The following is a 15795-nucleotide window of genomic DNA, read 5'->3' as shown; positions in this document are numbered from 1 at the left end:
GTGTGTGTGTGTGTGTATGTGTGTATATCTGTGTGTATGTGCACATGAGTGCAGGTGCCCAAGGAGGCCAGAGGCATAGGATTCCCTGCAGCTGCAGCTGCAGGTGGTTGTGAGCCACTTGATTTGGGTGCTAGGAACCCACGTCAGGTGCCCTGGAAAAGCATTATGTGGTCTTAACTGCTGAGTCATCTTGGCAGTTCCTGCTTTATTTAAAATGCAATATATTTCCCCCTGAAGTCCATGTTTGTGTAGCTTACTACTGTTGGTCTTCTCCTGTAAACTTAAGCAGCAGGAAGGTAGACCAGTTGCCCTTGCTCACTGCTGTATCCCCAGCACCTGTAAACATGGGATTTGGGAATTCTGGCTATGAATATGCAAATCTTCCTTTTTCACTTAGTGAGTTGAGGACCATGGGCACATTAGCCTAGGCTTTGTTTCCTCATTGCTAGCGTGCTAGCGTATGCATGCTTCTCAGGATTGATGGACTCAGACCAGCTCATGCATATAAATATCATGTCAACAGTGTTGAGAACGGGAGTGGCACATACCAAATGGTTTTAGTTACTTTTTAAAAATCATTGACATATATGTTTCCAGACATCTGTAACTTCTGGAACTCTGTGGTACTGAATGTGATGTTTGTCTTAGGTTCTTGCTCACCGTGGTGGCTATTGGACTTTACTGCAAAATTGCTGCAGGGTGTTCTGGAACTTTTCCCGGGAGCTCCAAATACTACTGAAGCAGATTATGGATACTTACAAAACTTTCCCTATTACCCAGGATGGCTTTCTCTGTACCTGTGTGTTACCATTCAACCTGGGTACAGAATTACTTATTGACATGTTAATTAAGCTGCAGAGCACCAAGTCTATCAAGGTAAGGGCATTTGGGTAATTATTTTTATTGTATCCAATTAAAAAAATATCTTTTATCATGAAGCTTGGGATAAGTAGAAATTGATATTTTTCTTGTGTTCCCATTTGGTTTGTCTGTTTTTCATTTGCTTCTCATTATAATTTTGTTTACAGCACATAACTTGCATTAATGTTAATTAAAAATATCTTAGCCTGAAAATCCAGTTTGTCTGAAGGAAAATAAGAAACCCTTACTGAGTTTCATCTCCTGTATGACTTGACCTTAGTGCATTTAATCCATGCGGAAGTCATGCTGCTCAGGTTACCTCTATCCCAGTGGTCTATCCAGGCCTATTCTATTGTTCCAGGTCCTAAGATTTGTAGCTGTTGAAAATCTATCACACCATGGCTTAGCTTATGGAAATAACATAGAACCAATATGACATTCAAAAACATAAACATATTGAAAATTAGCAAACTTATAAACACATTGGGATCTAACATAATATTTCTGAAGTAAAGTGTCTGATAACAATATCATGAAAGACAAAGCATGTAAATAAAATTAAACTATTTATACCGAGTGTTACAACATTAACTTTAAGTAAGATGTGGTCATTTAAGGATGTATGCCATAATCCATGGAACAAATGATAGCAGCAAAAAGAGATAGCTAAAAAGCTAGCAAAGTAAGACTAAATAATAATTCACTTAAAAGGAGGAGAGAAAGAGTAGAGGGACAAAACATACAAAGGACAAATTGACACCCAAATATCAAGTATTGCGATGGCTTGAATGAAATGGCCTCAATGGGTTCATAGGTAGTGGCACTATTCTAAAGGACTAGGAGGTGTGGGCCTTGTTGGAAGGAGAGTGTCACTAGGAGTGGGCTTTGAGGTTTTAAAAAGCCCATTGCAAGCCCAGAGTTTTGCTGTACCTGCTGCCTGCAGATCTGGATATAGAGCTCTTAGCTCCTTCTCCAGCACCATGTCTGTCATTCAGATAAAGGACTAAACCTCTGAAACTGTAAGCAAGCACCAATTAAGTGCTTTCTTTTATAAGAGTCACCATGATCATGGTGTTTCTTCACAGCAATAGAACATTAACTAAGACAACTATTAAAATTAACTCAGTCATATCCATAACTATATTAAATGTAAGTTGGCTAAACAGGATAATTAAAAGGCACAGACTGTTTGACTGGGCAGAAAAAGACACATCTGTTTCCTCATAAGAGAAACATTCTGAGCATCAAGAAACATAACACACAGAGACTGAGGCAGCATATGCAGGGCCTGCACAGGTCTGCACCAGGTGGGGCCCTAGAGCTGAAAGGAGAAGGGGATGGATGCCCCACCCTAACCCAGAAGCAATCTCCAATTGATAACCACTTGCAGATAAAAATTCAGTTTCCTCCAAGGAAGTCTCAATGGGAATCAAACTACTCTTAAGGGTGGGTAGGCTGCACGCCCAGCAGTAGACGCCGACCGAAAATGAACTTGGCAGAATCTTTGGAGGCTCCTTGTCTCACAATGTCATGTGAGGGCTTTTTCTTTTTTTCCCCATTTTATTTTATTATTTTAAATTTTAGTGTATACATACATATTATATGTATTATACATGATAATACATACATATTTATTCTTTCTTTCTTTCTTTTTCCTTTTTTTTTTTTAACCACCACAGGTTCTTTGAAAATATGTTATGGCTTTTAGTTTAGTGTTTTTATGGGATTCCTGAGTGTGCCGTGAACCAGTGGATCTCTATTTCTTGTGCCTTCTCTTGGACTTTTTCCTTTCTGTTTGTTTGTTTTGTCCAATTTCATTGTGCTAGTTTTTGTTTTCTCTCATTATATTTGATTTTATTATTATCCTTTAGAAACTTTTTTGTTAAAAATGAGAGACAGAAAAGGGGTGGATCTGGATGAGAGGGGAGGTGGGGAGGAACTGGGAGGAGTAGAGGGAGGAGAAACAGTAATCAGGATATATTATTTGAGAAAAAAATCTATTTTCAATAAAAGGAGAAAATTATCCACTAAAGATGATAATAGTAATAATGACTGAAAAAAAAAAAGAAAGTAGAAACATGGCAAGAGATAGATCATTGAAACATGAGAGGGTAGAATGAACCACATTGGAAACATGATGGCACCAAAATGGGAAACAAGAGTAAAACTGCAATTTTACAGTATTTCAAGGCCTGATAAAGCTTCAGTCAACAGGATTACATCAAACTCCGAAGGTTCTAAATAGCAAATGAAACCATCAGCAGAATTACGAGACAGGCTATGGCCGGAAAGATGGCTCAGCGGGTGAAGAGCTTGTCCCAAACGTGTGAAGCCTGGAGTTTGGATCCCCAGGACCCATGGAAGAACCAAGCAGGCATGGTGGTCTTCCTGTAATCCCATGAGAAGTGGAAAAAGGAACCCTGGAGCAAGCCGTATGGCTGCACTAGCTGAAATGGCAGGCTCTGCCTCAATGTCTAAGGAAGAGAGAGATTGAGGAGAATACTCAGTTTCAACCTCTGCATAGACATGTACACACATGCACGTGTACCACACACACATGGCCCCTCATACATGGGAACATACACACATATGTGTATATCATTTTTTTAAAGGAACTATTTGGAGAAAATATTTGCAAACTATATACATGATAAAGAATCATTTTTTTTCTCAAGGCAGGGTTTCTCTGTGTAGTTTTGGTGCTTGTACTGGATCTTGCTCTGTAGACCAGGCTGGCCTCGAACTCACAGAGATCCACTTGGCTGAGATCCACTTGGCTCTGCCTCCCGAGTGCTAGGATTAAAGGCATGTACCACCACCATCCAGCAAAGAATCAGTATTAAAGTGTGCTTGGTACTCAGCTAAATAGCAAAAGAAGAAATCTCAATATGCTGATTGAAAATGAGCACTACATCTATATAGACCTTTTTCAAAATAAGACCTTCACAGATGGTGAGATGCCTCAGTGCATAAAGGTTGTGCTGTGTGTAAGGTTGGTGACCTGAGTTTAGTCCCTAGAGCTCACACAGAGGTGGAAGGAAAGAAGTGACTCCACGAGACTGTCCTCTGACCCCCACATGTGTGCCATGGCACACAAGCCTCCTTTCCACACATCAAGCACACACATGCACATTCAGTAATAAAGACATATATAAATAAACAGAAAAAAATATGAATATTACAAAGGTGACTTGAAAATGCTCAGCATCATTGATTAGCCGGGAGATGCAAGTCAGAATTACCCTAAGCTGTTACCTCTCCCAGTTGGGGTGATGGTGACTTAAAATGACAAAAGATAACAAGTGGAGATGATGGCGTGGAGAGAGGGGGGTGGTACTCACTGTTGATGCAGCTGGAAACTGGTGAAGGCATTGTGGAAACAGTGCAGAGGTTCCTCAGCAATTAACTCCAGTATACTCTTGAAGTCCTGCCAGAGAGCTCATATCCAAGGAAATATCTTAAGGGATGCCTGCACACCCATACTTATTACTGCGCTGGTCACAAGAGCCGAGAAGTCAAAGCCCAAAGTGGCAGAATTGATAAAAGCAGAAGTCACCAGTTGTCTGTCAGCTGGAGTAGAATCTCTACATTGAGATGAAGTTATAGAGGACCCAAAGAAACAGAGAGATGCCTCCTGCCCATGATCAGGAAGACTGACCACCAGTTACTAACAATGTGATCTACTGATCCATGGAAATCTAAAAGGCATTTTAAAAAAATGTTGACCATTCTAAAATGCATAAACAAATGCAAATGAAAGTGAATCTTCTTGGCCCTAGCCTCCACCCCTCCAGCAAGTCTTTAAAACAAACGGGACTTTCAGGACTCACCACCCAAGTGAAGCTTATTCAAGCTGTAGTCCCTGGGAGACTATGGTACTGGCGTGAAGAAGGCAGTGTGTCAACAGTACAGATGGAGAATCTGAAGGCAGAATTGAATCACAACAAAGGAGGCAGTAGAATTAAAAGGCCCCCAATGCAAGTGGCCATGGCTAGCACCTAGGATATGGTCTTAAAACTCGATTTTTCACTGAAGGGGCCAGGGCCATGTGGGGTTAGCCCGCCTCTAATAACTGTGAGGGAAACTTTTAAATGCAAATATTCAGGTAGTACATGAAGGAAGGCTGTTAGGTGCACAGTATCAAGATTTGTCAGTTCTCAATGGATGAATTAAGTGGAGGAAGAGTGGCTTGGAGTACACCAGTCAGAAAAAAACCCAAACTAATCAGATCGAGCATTCAGACCTCACAGCTGATATACATGTAGTTGAGAGGGACATTTCAAAGAACGCCTTAGGAATGTAGTCAACAGAATCAAGCCCTCAGGAGCGCTCTAGGAAGCAACATGGTTTCTTCAACAACAAAATGAAATTGTAAAAAGGGAGATAAAATCATCGATTAAAAAGCCATACCCAAATTGCAGTTTGGGCCTTGTGTAGATCTCCTTTCAGGAAATGGGAGCATTTTCAGTGTGGTTATTGAAGAATGATTTTAAGGGCTTTGCTTTTTTTTTTTTTTTTTTTTTTTTTTTTTTTTTGCATGTGTGTATGATTGTGTCTGTGTGAATGATACGTATACATGTATGTGTGTTTGCAGGTGTGTGAGTGCCACAGCATGATGATCTCTGTTCTTGGCCAAGGTCTCTTTGTTGTTTTGTTGTAGGGCTGTGGATGCCAGGCTAGCTGGCCTGCAAGCTTCCACCTCCCATCTTGCCCTGGAGTGTGGATGCTACATATGGTTCCTGGTGTTTATATGGGTTCTGGGGATTCAGACTCACGTCCTCACTCTTGGGTGCTGTGTACTTTTGCCCACTGCATCATCCTCTCAGCCTTTATTTTTGTGTACTTTTAAAGTAGGATTATGATATTATGGTTATGTTTTTGTAAAATGAAGTCTTCACTCTTTAGAGATTATGTTGAAATATTTATAGATTTATTAGTGTAATTTCTGGGATATAATTAAAAATAATGAACTAACTGGGTACACCCTAAAACTTGAAAGCTACTGAAGCTTGTAGAAGGTGTACAGGGTCTTAATATTACTTTCCCTACTGTTTTAGGTGCTGTAAGTTTTTTTTAATAAAACATCTTAAAGAATTTCACAGGGCACATACTCAATCTTTACAATCTTAGACTGTGACCACACCCAAACCCCTACCCTCCAGATGTTATTTCAGTCCTGAAGTGTCCGCTCTGCTTGCTTCTTAGTATTGTCTGGTAACACGCCATGCTCCCCCTGCCCTGGCCCATCAGGTTGGAGTCAATGGAGAGATGGATGTTGAACAAGATACTTTGAGGTTGAATCCCAGCTGGGTTGTTAGTGAACTCTGTATTGGAGCGTACGGTCACTACTGAGGACTTCCTTCTCATTCACCCTAGAAATGAACCCAGTGCCTGACATAGTATGTAAGCATGGCAAGCCAGAAAGGGCTGAGTGGGACAGGTCGACAAGAGGAGGATGCGTGCTGAGGCCTCCACTTGGGGATCAGAGAGAAAGGAACTGGAGCTAGCTCCTTACACACGGATGTGACACCACAGACTCAGAGGATTGGGACCTGGGCTCATAACTCGCAACACGGTTTCATGTTCCATATGCTGGCACTGTGTAAGGTGTAAACCTCACATGGACAATATGTGCTATAGCATCTTTCTATTCTCTGATCTTCTACAGCCAGACAGTCTTCTAGCTTGAATGAGTAGATCTTGCTCAGCCTCCATTTTTGTTCATGTCTTTCGTCTGTGGCACATGGTTACTCTTAATGAGTCACCAAGACAGAGTGGACTGACCCCATTTGGCTGTTTTGAGCTATAGCCTGGCCCTTAGATGGACCTTATACATTTTGCTTTGCTGCAGAAATTTCAGAGGCATATACAAATGCATCAGGTCTCATGGGAAAGAGCACAATTGTAGTTAAAATAGTAACTTTTCTGTACAAAAATATCAAGCCTCTAGAAAAAGTCTCCTGTGCTGGCTAGTTTTATGTCAACTTGACACAGGCTATAATCATCTGAGAGGAGGGAACCTCAATTGAGAAAATGCCTCCCTAAGACCAGGTTGCAGGGAAGCAGGCAGGGTATTTTATTAACTAGTGATTGAAGTGGAAGGCCAAGTCCATTGTGGGTGGTGCCATCCCTGGGCTGGTGGTCCTGGGTTCTATAAGAAAGAAGGCTGAGCAAGTCAAGTTGAGCAAGCCTCCAGGTTTCTGCCTGCTTGAGTTCCTGAGCTCACGTCCTTTGATGATGAGCAGTGATGTGGATGTTTGATTAGAGCGACAGTAACCCCAACAAAGACAGAAACTGGTACGAGGATAGTGGGCATTACTGTGACAGACCTGACCATGCTGCTCTTGGGAAGACTATGGAAAGACTTTGGAACTTGTGTATAGAAATGCCATCGAGTGTTCAAAGCTCGGTGAGTTTTGTTCTGTGGAAGCTTGGAAGATAAGAGCATTGAGAGAAAAGTAGGACAATGGAGGCTTACTTGTGAAGTTCCAGAGGCAAGTTGGAGTCACTTTGACTCCAGTGGGGCCGTTGCATATTTTGAGTTAAGAGTCTGTGGTTCTGGTTAGCTGGGGCTGAAGAATTGACTGTGATTGCCAAGATACCAGGGCAGCTAAGGTGAAACCTTTGCTCCCTGGGACAATTATGCTGGTCAGCTGGAGCTGAGAAATTAGCAGTGATTACGAAGAGACCAGCATCCTGGAAGCGAAGTCTTCTGAGAAGTGTTTCCTCAGAGTCAGCACACAGAAGCTGCATTCCAGAGGCCAAGGATGTGCTTCCTGATGGAAGCTGAACTTGGTGATGGATGAGAGTCTCCCGGGTGGTGCTAAGTTTGAAGGCATGAAGAGCAGCTGAGACTGGGAACCGAGAGACCAGGAAAGGCCACTGGGAAAGGTGCGGGCTCCTTAGCAGTTGAAGGCCCAGGATCAAAGTGGTCCTGCAGAGAAGTTGAGACTTGGCACCTTGAAGTGAGTCTGGGAGAGGCTATTGGTACAAGTGCAGTGTGGTTGCAGCAAGAAACCCCAGCATTTTGGAGATGCTAGGACCAGAGAATGAGCACCAGGGACAGCAGCAGTGGAGTGGAGTCAGCCAGAGCCTAGAAGATAAGCTTCGTGTGCTAAGCTAATGCTTTTAGAAAAAGCATTTAGTTTGTACAGATAACAATCTTTCATGGTATGTTGGGCACATTAACGAGCATGTAGAATACTATCCCCAATTCCTTAATATAAAAATCAGTTTTACAGAGGTGTCTTAGTTGGGGAACCCAGACCCTCATGAGTGGATCTCAAGTATTGGACACTGAGTTATTTACATAGTTGGAGTTTGTTTTTGCTTTGTTCAGATTGTGACTGTGCCCTGGTTCTTCTCTCTTGAAGTAAGAGAGTATTTATTTTTGATTTCATAGGAGTGCACAGTTGGGAACTTTGTATTTTATAAAATACTTTGGACTTTAAAACAGACTGAATTTTTAAAATGTTTGTATTTGTAAAACTTGTGGGGCTTTTAAAATTTGAAAGTGTTTTATATTTAATATTGAAATTAATGTGTGATATTTGGGGATGAATAAGAAAGGAAAGGTTGTGGCTTAATAGTGATGTGTTTGTGTGTCAAGTTGACAAGGAGTCAGTTGTGCTGGCTGGTTTTATGTCAACTTGACAGAAGATATAATCATCTGAGAAAAGGAACCTCAATTGAGAAAATGCCTCCATAAGATCAGGCTACAGGCTAGCCTGTAGGGCATTTTCTCAATCAGTGACCAATGGGGAGGGCCTAGCCCATTGTGGGTGATACCATCCCTGGCTGAGGGTCCTGGGTTCTAACAGAAATCAGGCTGAGCAAGCCACGGAGAGCAAGCCAGTAAGCAGCACCCCTCCATGGCCTCTGCATCAGCTCCTGCCTTCAGGATCCTGCCCTGTTTGAGTTCCTGTCCTGACTTCCTTCAATGATGAACAGCAATATGGAAGTGTAAGCCAAATAAACCCTTTCCTCCTCAAATTGTTTTTGGTTATGGTGTTTTATCACAGCAATAATAACCCCAACTAAGACACCTCTGTAAAACTGATTTTTATATTAAGGAATTGGGGATAGTATTCTACATGCTCGTTAATGTGCCCAACATACCATGAAAGATTGTTATCTGTACAAACTAAATGCTTTTTCTAAAAGTTTTATCATAGTGGTTTAATGTCCTTACTTAAACCAACAATGAATACATGCCAAGAAGAACAGACCTCTGCCTCTGCTGTCTAATAAATATTAGCTGTCATTAAATAAATTAAAATGTGAAACAGTTAAAAGCAGGCAAAATTAAAAACTCAGTTGCACCATCACATTTCAGATAATCAGAGCCACACATGTCTGGTGGCTGTATTAAATTACAGTGCACACAAATCTAGCACATTTCATCATCACTGAAGATTTTAGTGTGCAGCACCATCTCCCATTACAAAGCTGTGAATCACATAGCATTAATTTACTTTCTTGTTCAGTTCCTCTTCACATTGCATTATTGCATTTATTTACCGGGAGAATATGTAGTAAGACCTTAAGCTGGGCATCTTATCTCCATGTGCTTCCTGCAGCCAGTTGAGGAGAAAGGCGACTTCAGCGTTCCCAGCTGTTACGGGAACATCAAATATGATAATGGGGGTTCCAGCCTGACTTTCGAGCATCCTTTGGATGACGTCAATGTGGTTGATCTGAAATGGATCCGTGACTTTGTGTTAAAGTCTCTGGAGCTTCTGTACCAAGTGGAAAAATGGGAGACACTGGTGTCTCTCGCCATCCAGTTCAACATCATTTCACAGTACGTCCGGCCCCAAAGCATCTAAAGGGAACAGACTTCTTTTCGGGGAATGGTCCTTTAGCTCAAGTTTAACTTTGCAATGTAATTCTTTACCACGACCCAGCGAGAGGTATACAGAGCAAGTGACGCCGCTGTTGGTGTACGCACAGCGCCAGCTGCTCGTGAGGATACAAAAGTTCGGTGGCCCCGATGTCTCTCAGCAGGCTTGTGCCAGATACGAGGTTGACAATGGAGAGAAGGTGAGCAGGGTTGTTGCTCAAGTAGCCGCGGCTTCCTGTTTCCACACATAGAAAAGGGGAGGATTTAGGAGCCAGCTAAGCAGTATTTTCACTTGGGCCTTCTCCATCCAGATCCACAAAGGTTACTGACCGCTTGATCTTGCTCAGCTCTCTCCACATATAGCGAACCAGATGTTAAGGCCTTCTCTACAAAAAACACATGTCCAGGTCAGCGCTGACACACTCCTTAGAAGCCATGGGAATGGGACCTCGGTCTCACAGTAGTTTTCAGGGGCTTGTTTAACATTTGAATTCATTTTAAAATAAGAAAAAAAAGTAACTTTTAGAACAAAGGAAAATGTTTTCATTTTTACTAAGGCTTGTTTTTTTGTACTTATACCAACTCAGTCAATAAAATGTAATTTTAATATGCATTTTAAATGGATTACTGGGCCCACAAATGTGAAAATGTTCAAGGCTCATGGAAACTGTGGTAGTCTTGACAGAGATGGAGGAAGAGAGAGAGGTGTAAGTTTTCCAGTCGACTGATTGCACAAATATGGATTTGTGCCTCCTCTGAGTTTACCTTCCCAAAGGCTCTGACCAGAGGGCCTGTATCCAGTCCCTCTCCTCACACCAGCGTGTGGGATTTCAGTGAGCACTCCGTTTTCTCCTTTTCTCACAGAAGCTCTTCATGGCCAGATGAGTGCCTTACCTCCTGTACATTTCTTCTCAGCGGTTAGGAATCAGTCCACACTCCTGTTTTGTAGAGAAGAGAGCAATTTCAGGTTCAGCTGCTGTTTGGTATGTGAAGTCCTGGAGATCGATGCCTGCTAAGGACTTTTCCTGATTAGGCCAGGTCCAGCGAGGACGGTTACTCTAGTTTAAAGTTAGCTAATTAGGTACCTTAGTTTCCACGGAATCCTGGCACAGGATTGTCTAGATTAGCTCTTGATTGAAGAATCAGAATGAAGTGTGGGTATGCTACAAAATGGACACCTCTCTGCCCTTCCTCCTTAAAGGTTAGCCCTAAGCGGCCAATCCACACTCTACCTGGATCAGCTGATCACAAACAAGCCTGTTCTCCCAAGACCTTGTTAGCTGATGACAGCCCTATCCTAACTGCACATGCCAGGTACCCTGATGCCGCTTCTGGCTCTTGTTCTCACACCCCACTTACATGGATTTCCAAATCCTGTCTTCAAAACACAATCAGAATCTAACCAGCTCTCAGTACCGACCACCCTCTGATCCAGCTATCAGTGTATTTGCTTGAGTTGGTGATTTTGTAATTATGCTGTGCCCTGCCTCCAGCCTGCAGTCTGTTCTCAATGCAGCGGATGGAAACAGCCCTTTGAAAACCCAAGTCAGATTACAATCGTACATGGGATTTAGAGTAAAGTAAGCTTCTTCATCAAGGCTTAGTACGCCTTGTTCTGTATGGTTTATGCCTTTGTTATTGGCTAGCGCTTGGTAATTTCCCAACAGGTGTTTTGTTGTGTATCTTGGACAAGATCTCATATAGCTCAAGAATGACCCATAACTTGCTATATAGTAGAGGGTGACCTTGAACTCCTGATCCTTTTGCTTCTGACTCCTGAGTCCTTGGGTTGTAGGCATGGGCCACCACACCCAGCTCTCCTGCAAATTTTTAAGATTTATTTTTATTTGGATATTCTTGAGACAGGGTCTATATAGCTGTGGCTGGTGTGGAACTCACTGTGCACACGAGGTTGGCCCTGAACTTACAGCAGTCCTTCAGGGCCTGTGCCTTGAGTGTTGGGATTCCAGGTCCCCTAGACCGTACCTGTCTGTACCTGCACGTTTTAACTACATTATCCTTAAGACGTCTCACCTCCGGGATATTGCATCTTTATTATTTTTCGCATGGCATGCGCCTCCTTCCACATGCCCACACTGATTTCCCCCTCATCTTTCATACTCTTGGCCGAACTCTTCCTTTACTCTGGTATTTATAACTATGTGTCCATTTACACCATTCTTCCTTGGCAGCTAAAACTCTTTAATGTGCTACATTATGTATTTCAGTGTTGTGTTTGTTCTTGGAACCCACTGAAGTTCCTTCGGAATAGAAACTTTTGTTTGGTTCTCTGCTGCTGCACACCATCCTTTTAGTATGTCACAGTGCAGGACACACTGGCATTCAATAAAGATTTGTTTGAAGAGGTTGGGGAAAGGATGGACCATGCTGGTGTGCTTTAGTAAATTGTAGGAAGGAGTCTGCATCTTACCAGACTCCATTTCCATCTCATTATGGAAAGGCCTCAAGGGACAATGAAGAAGCGTTTTCACTAGACTGGACTGAGAGGCAGCTGTATCTTGAGTGATTGGCTGGGGTTGGACCAAGGGATGTGAGTAGAAACATAGAGAGGACAGGGTCTTGGACTCTTTAAAGAAATTTGCTTTCATCTAAACACTTTTCTGTGTTCACATATTTTACAATTTGAGGACTCAAACATCTGTTCAAGAAATTGTCACAATATTATAGAAGCAATTAGTTTGGAAAAACTTCATCAGGGAAGTTAAAATTGCATTAATTATAAGTAGGCTGGAACCAAATCTGCCTTTGAAAGGAAGCCTGCATTTGAAATGTGCTTCAGCTCACATAATGGAATATATATTTAGATCAGCAAATTTATAAAATATCAGAAAATCATATTCTAATTGCTGCACATAATTTCCCCAATGTTCTCCCAGCTGTGCTGTGTACAAGAGAAATATGAAAAAATTATATAGCCGTGTTTTCCCCAAAGTCCTCATGACTGAGTGCCGTTCCACCAGCTTTTGTTTGTGGTACTGTTTCACATTTATTTTGACAGAGACTGAGACAAACATTTCAAGTGAGCCAGACTTTAAAACACACATGCCTAAATGCCGTCTGTTCTCCTCTTTTTAAGATAACCTGCCGGAACTTCATAGGGAAGCAACTTACGATCAACCCTTCTTCACCCAAGATGCTGGTAGAAGCAGAAGGCAGCCCTGACCTGCTCAAGACGCTTATACTTTCAGGTTAGACCCAGTTTTAAGATGAACCTCAGGTTTTTTTTTTTTTAAGGTTCCTCATTGTGTTCCACATGTCAACTCTCCCACAATGTGAGCAAAATCTATTTTTCAGATTTACTTGAAAATAAAGCATTTGGTACTTATCATTTTAGATGACTGTAAATGTCCTGCAAAGATGATTACATGCTTTTATAAGTTTAATTGTTTTTATAAGCTGAAGGGAAAGGAAAGGAAAGGAAAAGGAGAATTGATGAGGAAAGTCTACTGTGTGCATTTTTCTGTTTTTCTCTTCTTGGGAACTCTTTTTTTTTAAATTTTTAACTTTTTTTCTGTTTGTTTCACTGATTTGGTTCCGACAGTAACTTCCATTTCCTTCTTCAGTGTACAGGGTCCCACTGACTGTGCCACAGTAAGTTGTTGGTGTTGTAATCAGAGAGCCAGAGGGGGCTCTGGCGTACCTTGACTTACTTGTATTTAGCTGAAGAGACTTCCAGAATGTTTCTGCCAGTGCAGCTTTTAGAAATGATGCAACAGAATAAGATGAAAATGGAGAGTCTGAAGAGATGGCTCCTCATCAGTTAAGAGAGCTTGCTGTGGTTCTAGAGGCCATGGGATCGGTTCCCAGCACCCACATTGTGCCACTCATTACTGCCCGTGACTCCAATTCCAGGCAGTCCAACGCCAACACAATATTCTATAGGTATCTGTATACATGTGGCATAGACTCACATAGACATATACACATGCGTGTGGATAAAAATAAAATAAATCTAAACCCAAACAAATGTAATTGTATTATCACGATTGAACAAATAGTTCTTCAAAGAAAAAGATGAGAATGTAAGTAAAGACTGCACTGTACTGTGCTTTTCATGTGTCCATGTTTCTGGGACAGGAAAAGAGCATAATCTTTGGGATGTTACAATTCTTTCACTTATTAGTTATCTACTAATTTCCAGTATGTGTAAATATGCCATTAGTCATTCAGCCATGTGTCGAGCTGGTCCTCCAGCCATCCAGCCATCCAGCCAACACTTACTGAAAGTCTGTTAAGTTGTAACTGCTGTCATAAGGTACCAAGAATACAAAGATGAATGCGATTATGTTTCGTCGGAGAGGAATTTATGGTCTGTCCAAGAAGATAAAGTGGGTTTGTAATGGATAATATTATTTCTGTCCCTGTTGCTATAAACTACAATAGTGTATAGCTAGCATTCACCTTTGAGGGACTGCAGGAAGGTAAAAAGGTCAGCAAGGTTGGCAGGAAGTAGGCAGTAAAATACCTCACTGAGCAAGATGAAGGGACTCAGCTTTAAGCGGAGAGCAGAGGGGAGCCAGGCAAAATGATGCAAGGAGGCAAGAGTCAAATGATCTCTTCCACCCTCTTCAAAGAATCTTCTACAATGTGGGAAACAGGTTCAAAGGAGCCCGTGTGGAAGCCAGAGAGTCACTGCTCCTGGCTTGTATATAAATGGAGGCCTGCAGCTGAGCAGTTACAGTAGAGAGGGAACGGACATGGGAGAGGGGGAAAGAGTTGCCACAGGACTCCATTCTATTATGACTAGGCATGGGGGGGGGCAGATGAGGACGGGAGGAACTCATTGTTGTGGTTGTGCATCAGGTGCCTGGTTGGATAATGATGCCTTCATCCAGAAAGGAAACCAACCAAAGGAGGCACAGGTCAGAAGAAAGGGCTGCTGTTGCATTCCTGAATTTGCCTGGATGGCTGAGGAGAGGCATGGGGTAGATGGCTGGTGGATACCTAAGGAGAGGCATGGGGTAGATGGCTGGAGGATAGAGAGGTGTGGGGTAGATGGCTGGTGAATACCTAAGGAGAGGCGTGGGGTAGATGGCTGGTGGATACCTGGGGAGAGGCGTGGGGTAGATGGCTGGTGGATACCTGGGGAGAGGCGTGGGGTAGATGGCTGGTGGATACCTAAGGAAAGGCATGAGGTAGATGGTTGGTGGATGGCCAAGGAAAGGTATGGGATAGATGGCTGGTGGATACCAGGGGAGAGGCATGGAGTAGATGGTTGGTGGATACCTGGGGAGAAGTGTGGGGTAGATGATTGGTGAATACCTAAGGAGAGGCATGGGGTAGATGGGTGGTGGATGCCTGGGGACAGGCATGGGGTAGATGGTTGGTGGATACCTGGGGAGAGGCATGGGGTAGATGGCTGGCGGATAACTAAGGAGTGGTATTGGGTAGGTGGTTGGATGTACTAATTTGATGTTCAGAGTGAGCTGGTTTGGAGAACTGTTTAGTTATCAATATCTTGGTGGTGGTTGGAGTCAGGGAGAGCTCTGTGGAATATAGACCTGAGGCTATCACATTAGGAAGCAATGTCAGTTACAGCATGGTGTGGCTATCCAGCAGTGACAGATCGCTCCCACATCTCATGAGCTCTCCATAAGAAAGGTCTGTCTACTGCCTCTGTGTCCTCATTCAGCAAGGTTGACCATTGAGCTGCTGATTGGACGATGAAGCAGCCACCTTGACACAACTTCTGTGCCAGGACACAGGACTCGGATGCTGCAGTCTGGGGAGTTTGTCTGATAGGCATGGAGTGAGCGCAGCCTCGACAGACGGCATGTTCATGTACCATATGCTTTGTGCTAAGGGCACTGCTTAGGCTCATTAGTTCATTTATTTTTATCTTCTTAAAGATTTTCTTGTTTCATGTGTATAAGTCTTTTGCCTGAATGTATGTATCTGCACCCTGTGTATTCTTGGTGCCCGCGGAGGCAAGAAGAAGGTGTCGGATCTCCTGGAACTGGAGTTGAAGATGGTTGTGGGTGCTGGGAACCCAATCCAGGTCCTCTGCAAGAACAAGTGCTCTTAACTGCCAACCCATCTCTCCAGCCCCTAGCTTCATTTATTTACTTAAT

General features: G+C 42.7%; 1 protein-coding gene across 9 annotated transcripts in view; it reads left to right on the top strand.

Moving 5' to 3' along the window:
• Window positions 1-15795, top strand: part of Cfap54 (cilia and flagella associated protein 54) — a 323915-nt gene that overhangs the window by 126918 nt on the left and 181202 nt on the right. For 8 of the 9 annotated variants that reach the window (XR_008221626.1, XR_008221627.1, XR_008221628.1 and 5 more), the window contains 4 exons: window positions 649-876; window positions 9441-9664; window positions 9768-9903; window positions 12801-12912. Coding sequence is in view for 6 of the 9 variants with exons in the window: in XM_052753120.1 (XP_052609080.1) it covers window positions 649-876; window positions 9441-9664; window positions 9768-9903; window positions 12801-12912 (700 nt within the window). In the remaining 3 variants the exon portion in view is untranslated. The remainder of the gene's footprint in view (window positions 1-648; window positions 877-9440; window positions 9665-9767; window positions 9904-12800; window positions 12913-15795) is intronic. The other variant, XM_052753122.1, reaches the window with a different exon arrangement.

Source organism: Peromyscus californicus, unplaced genomic scaffold (assembly GCF_007827085.1).
Source record: "Peromyscus californicus insignis strain IS unplaced genomic scaffold, ASM782708v3 Scaffold_24__1_contigs__length_46423439, whole genome shotgun sequence".
Classification (NCBI taxonomy): domain Eukaryota; kingdom Metazoa; phylum Chordata; class Mammalia; order Rodentia; family Cricetidae; genus Peromyscus; species Peromyscus californicus.
Note: the sequence above shows the minus strand (reverse complement) of the source record. Positions and strands in the feature narration are given on the sequence as shown.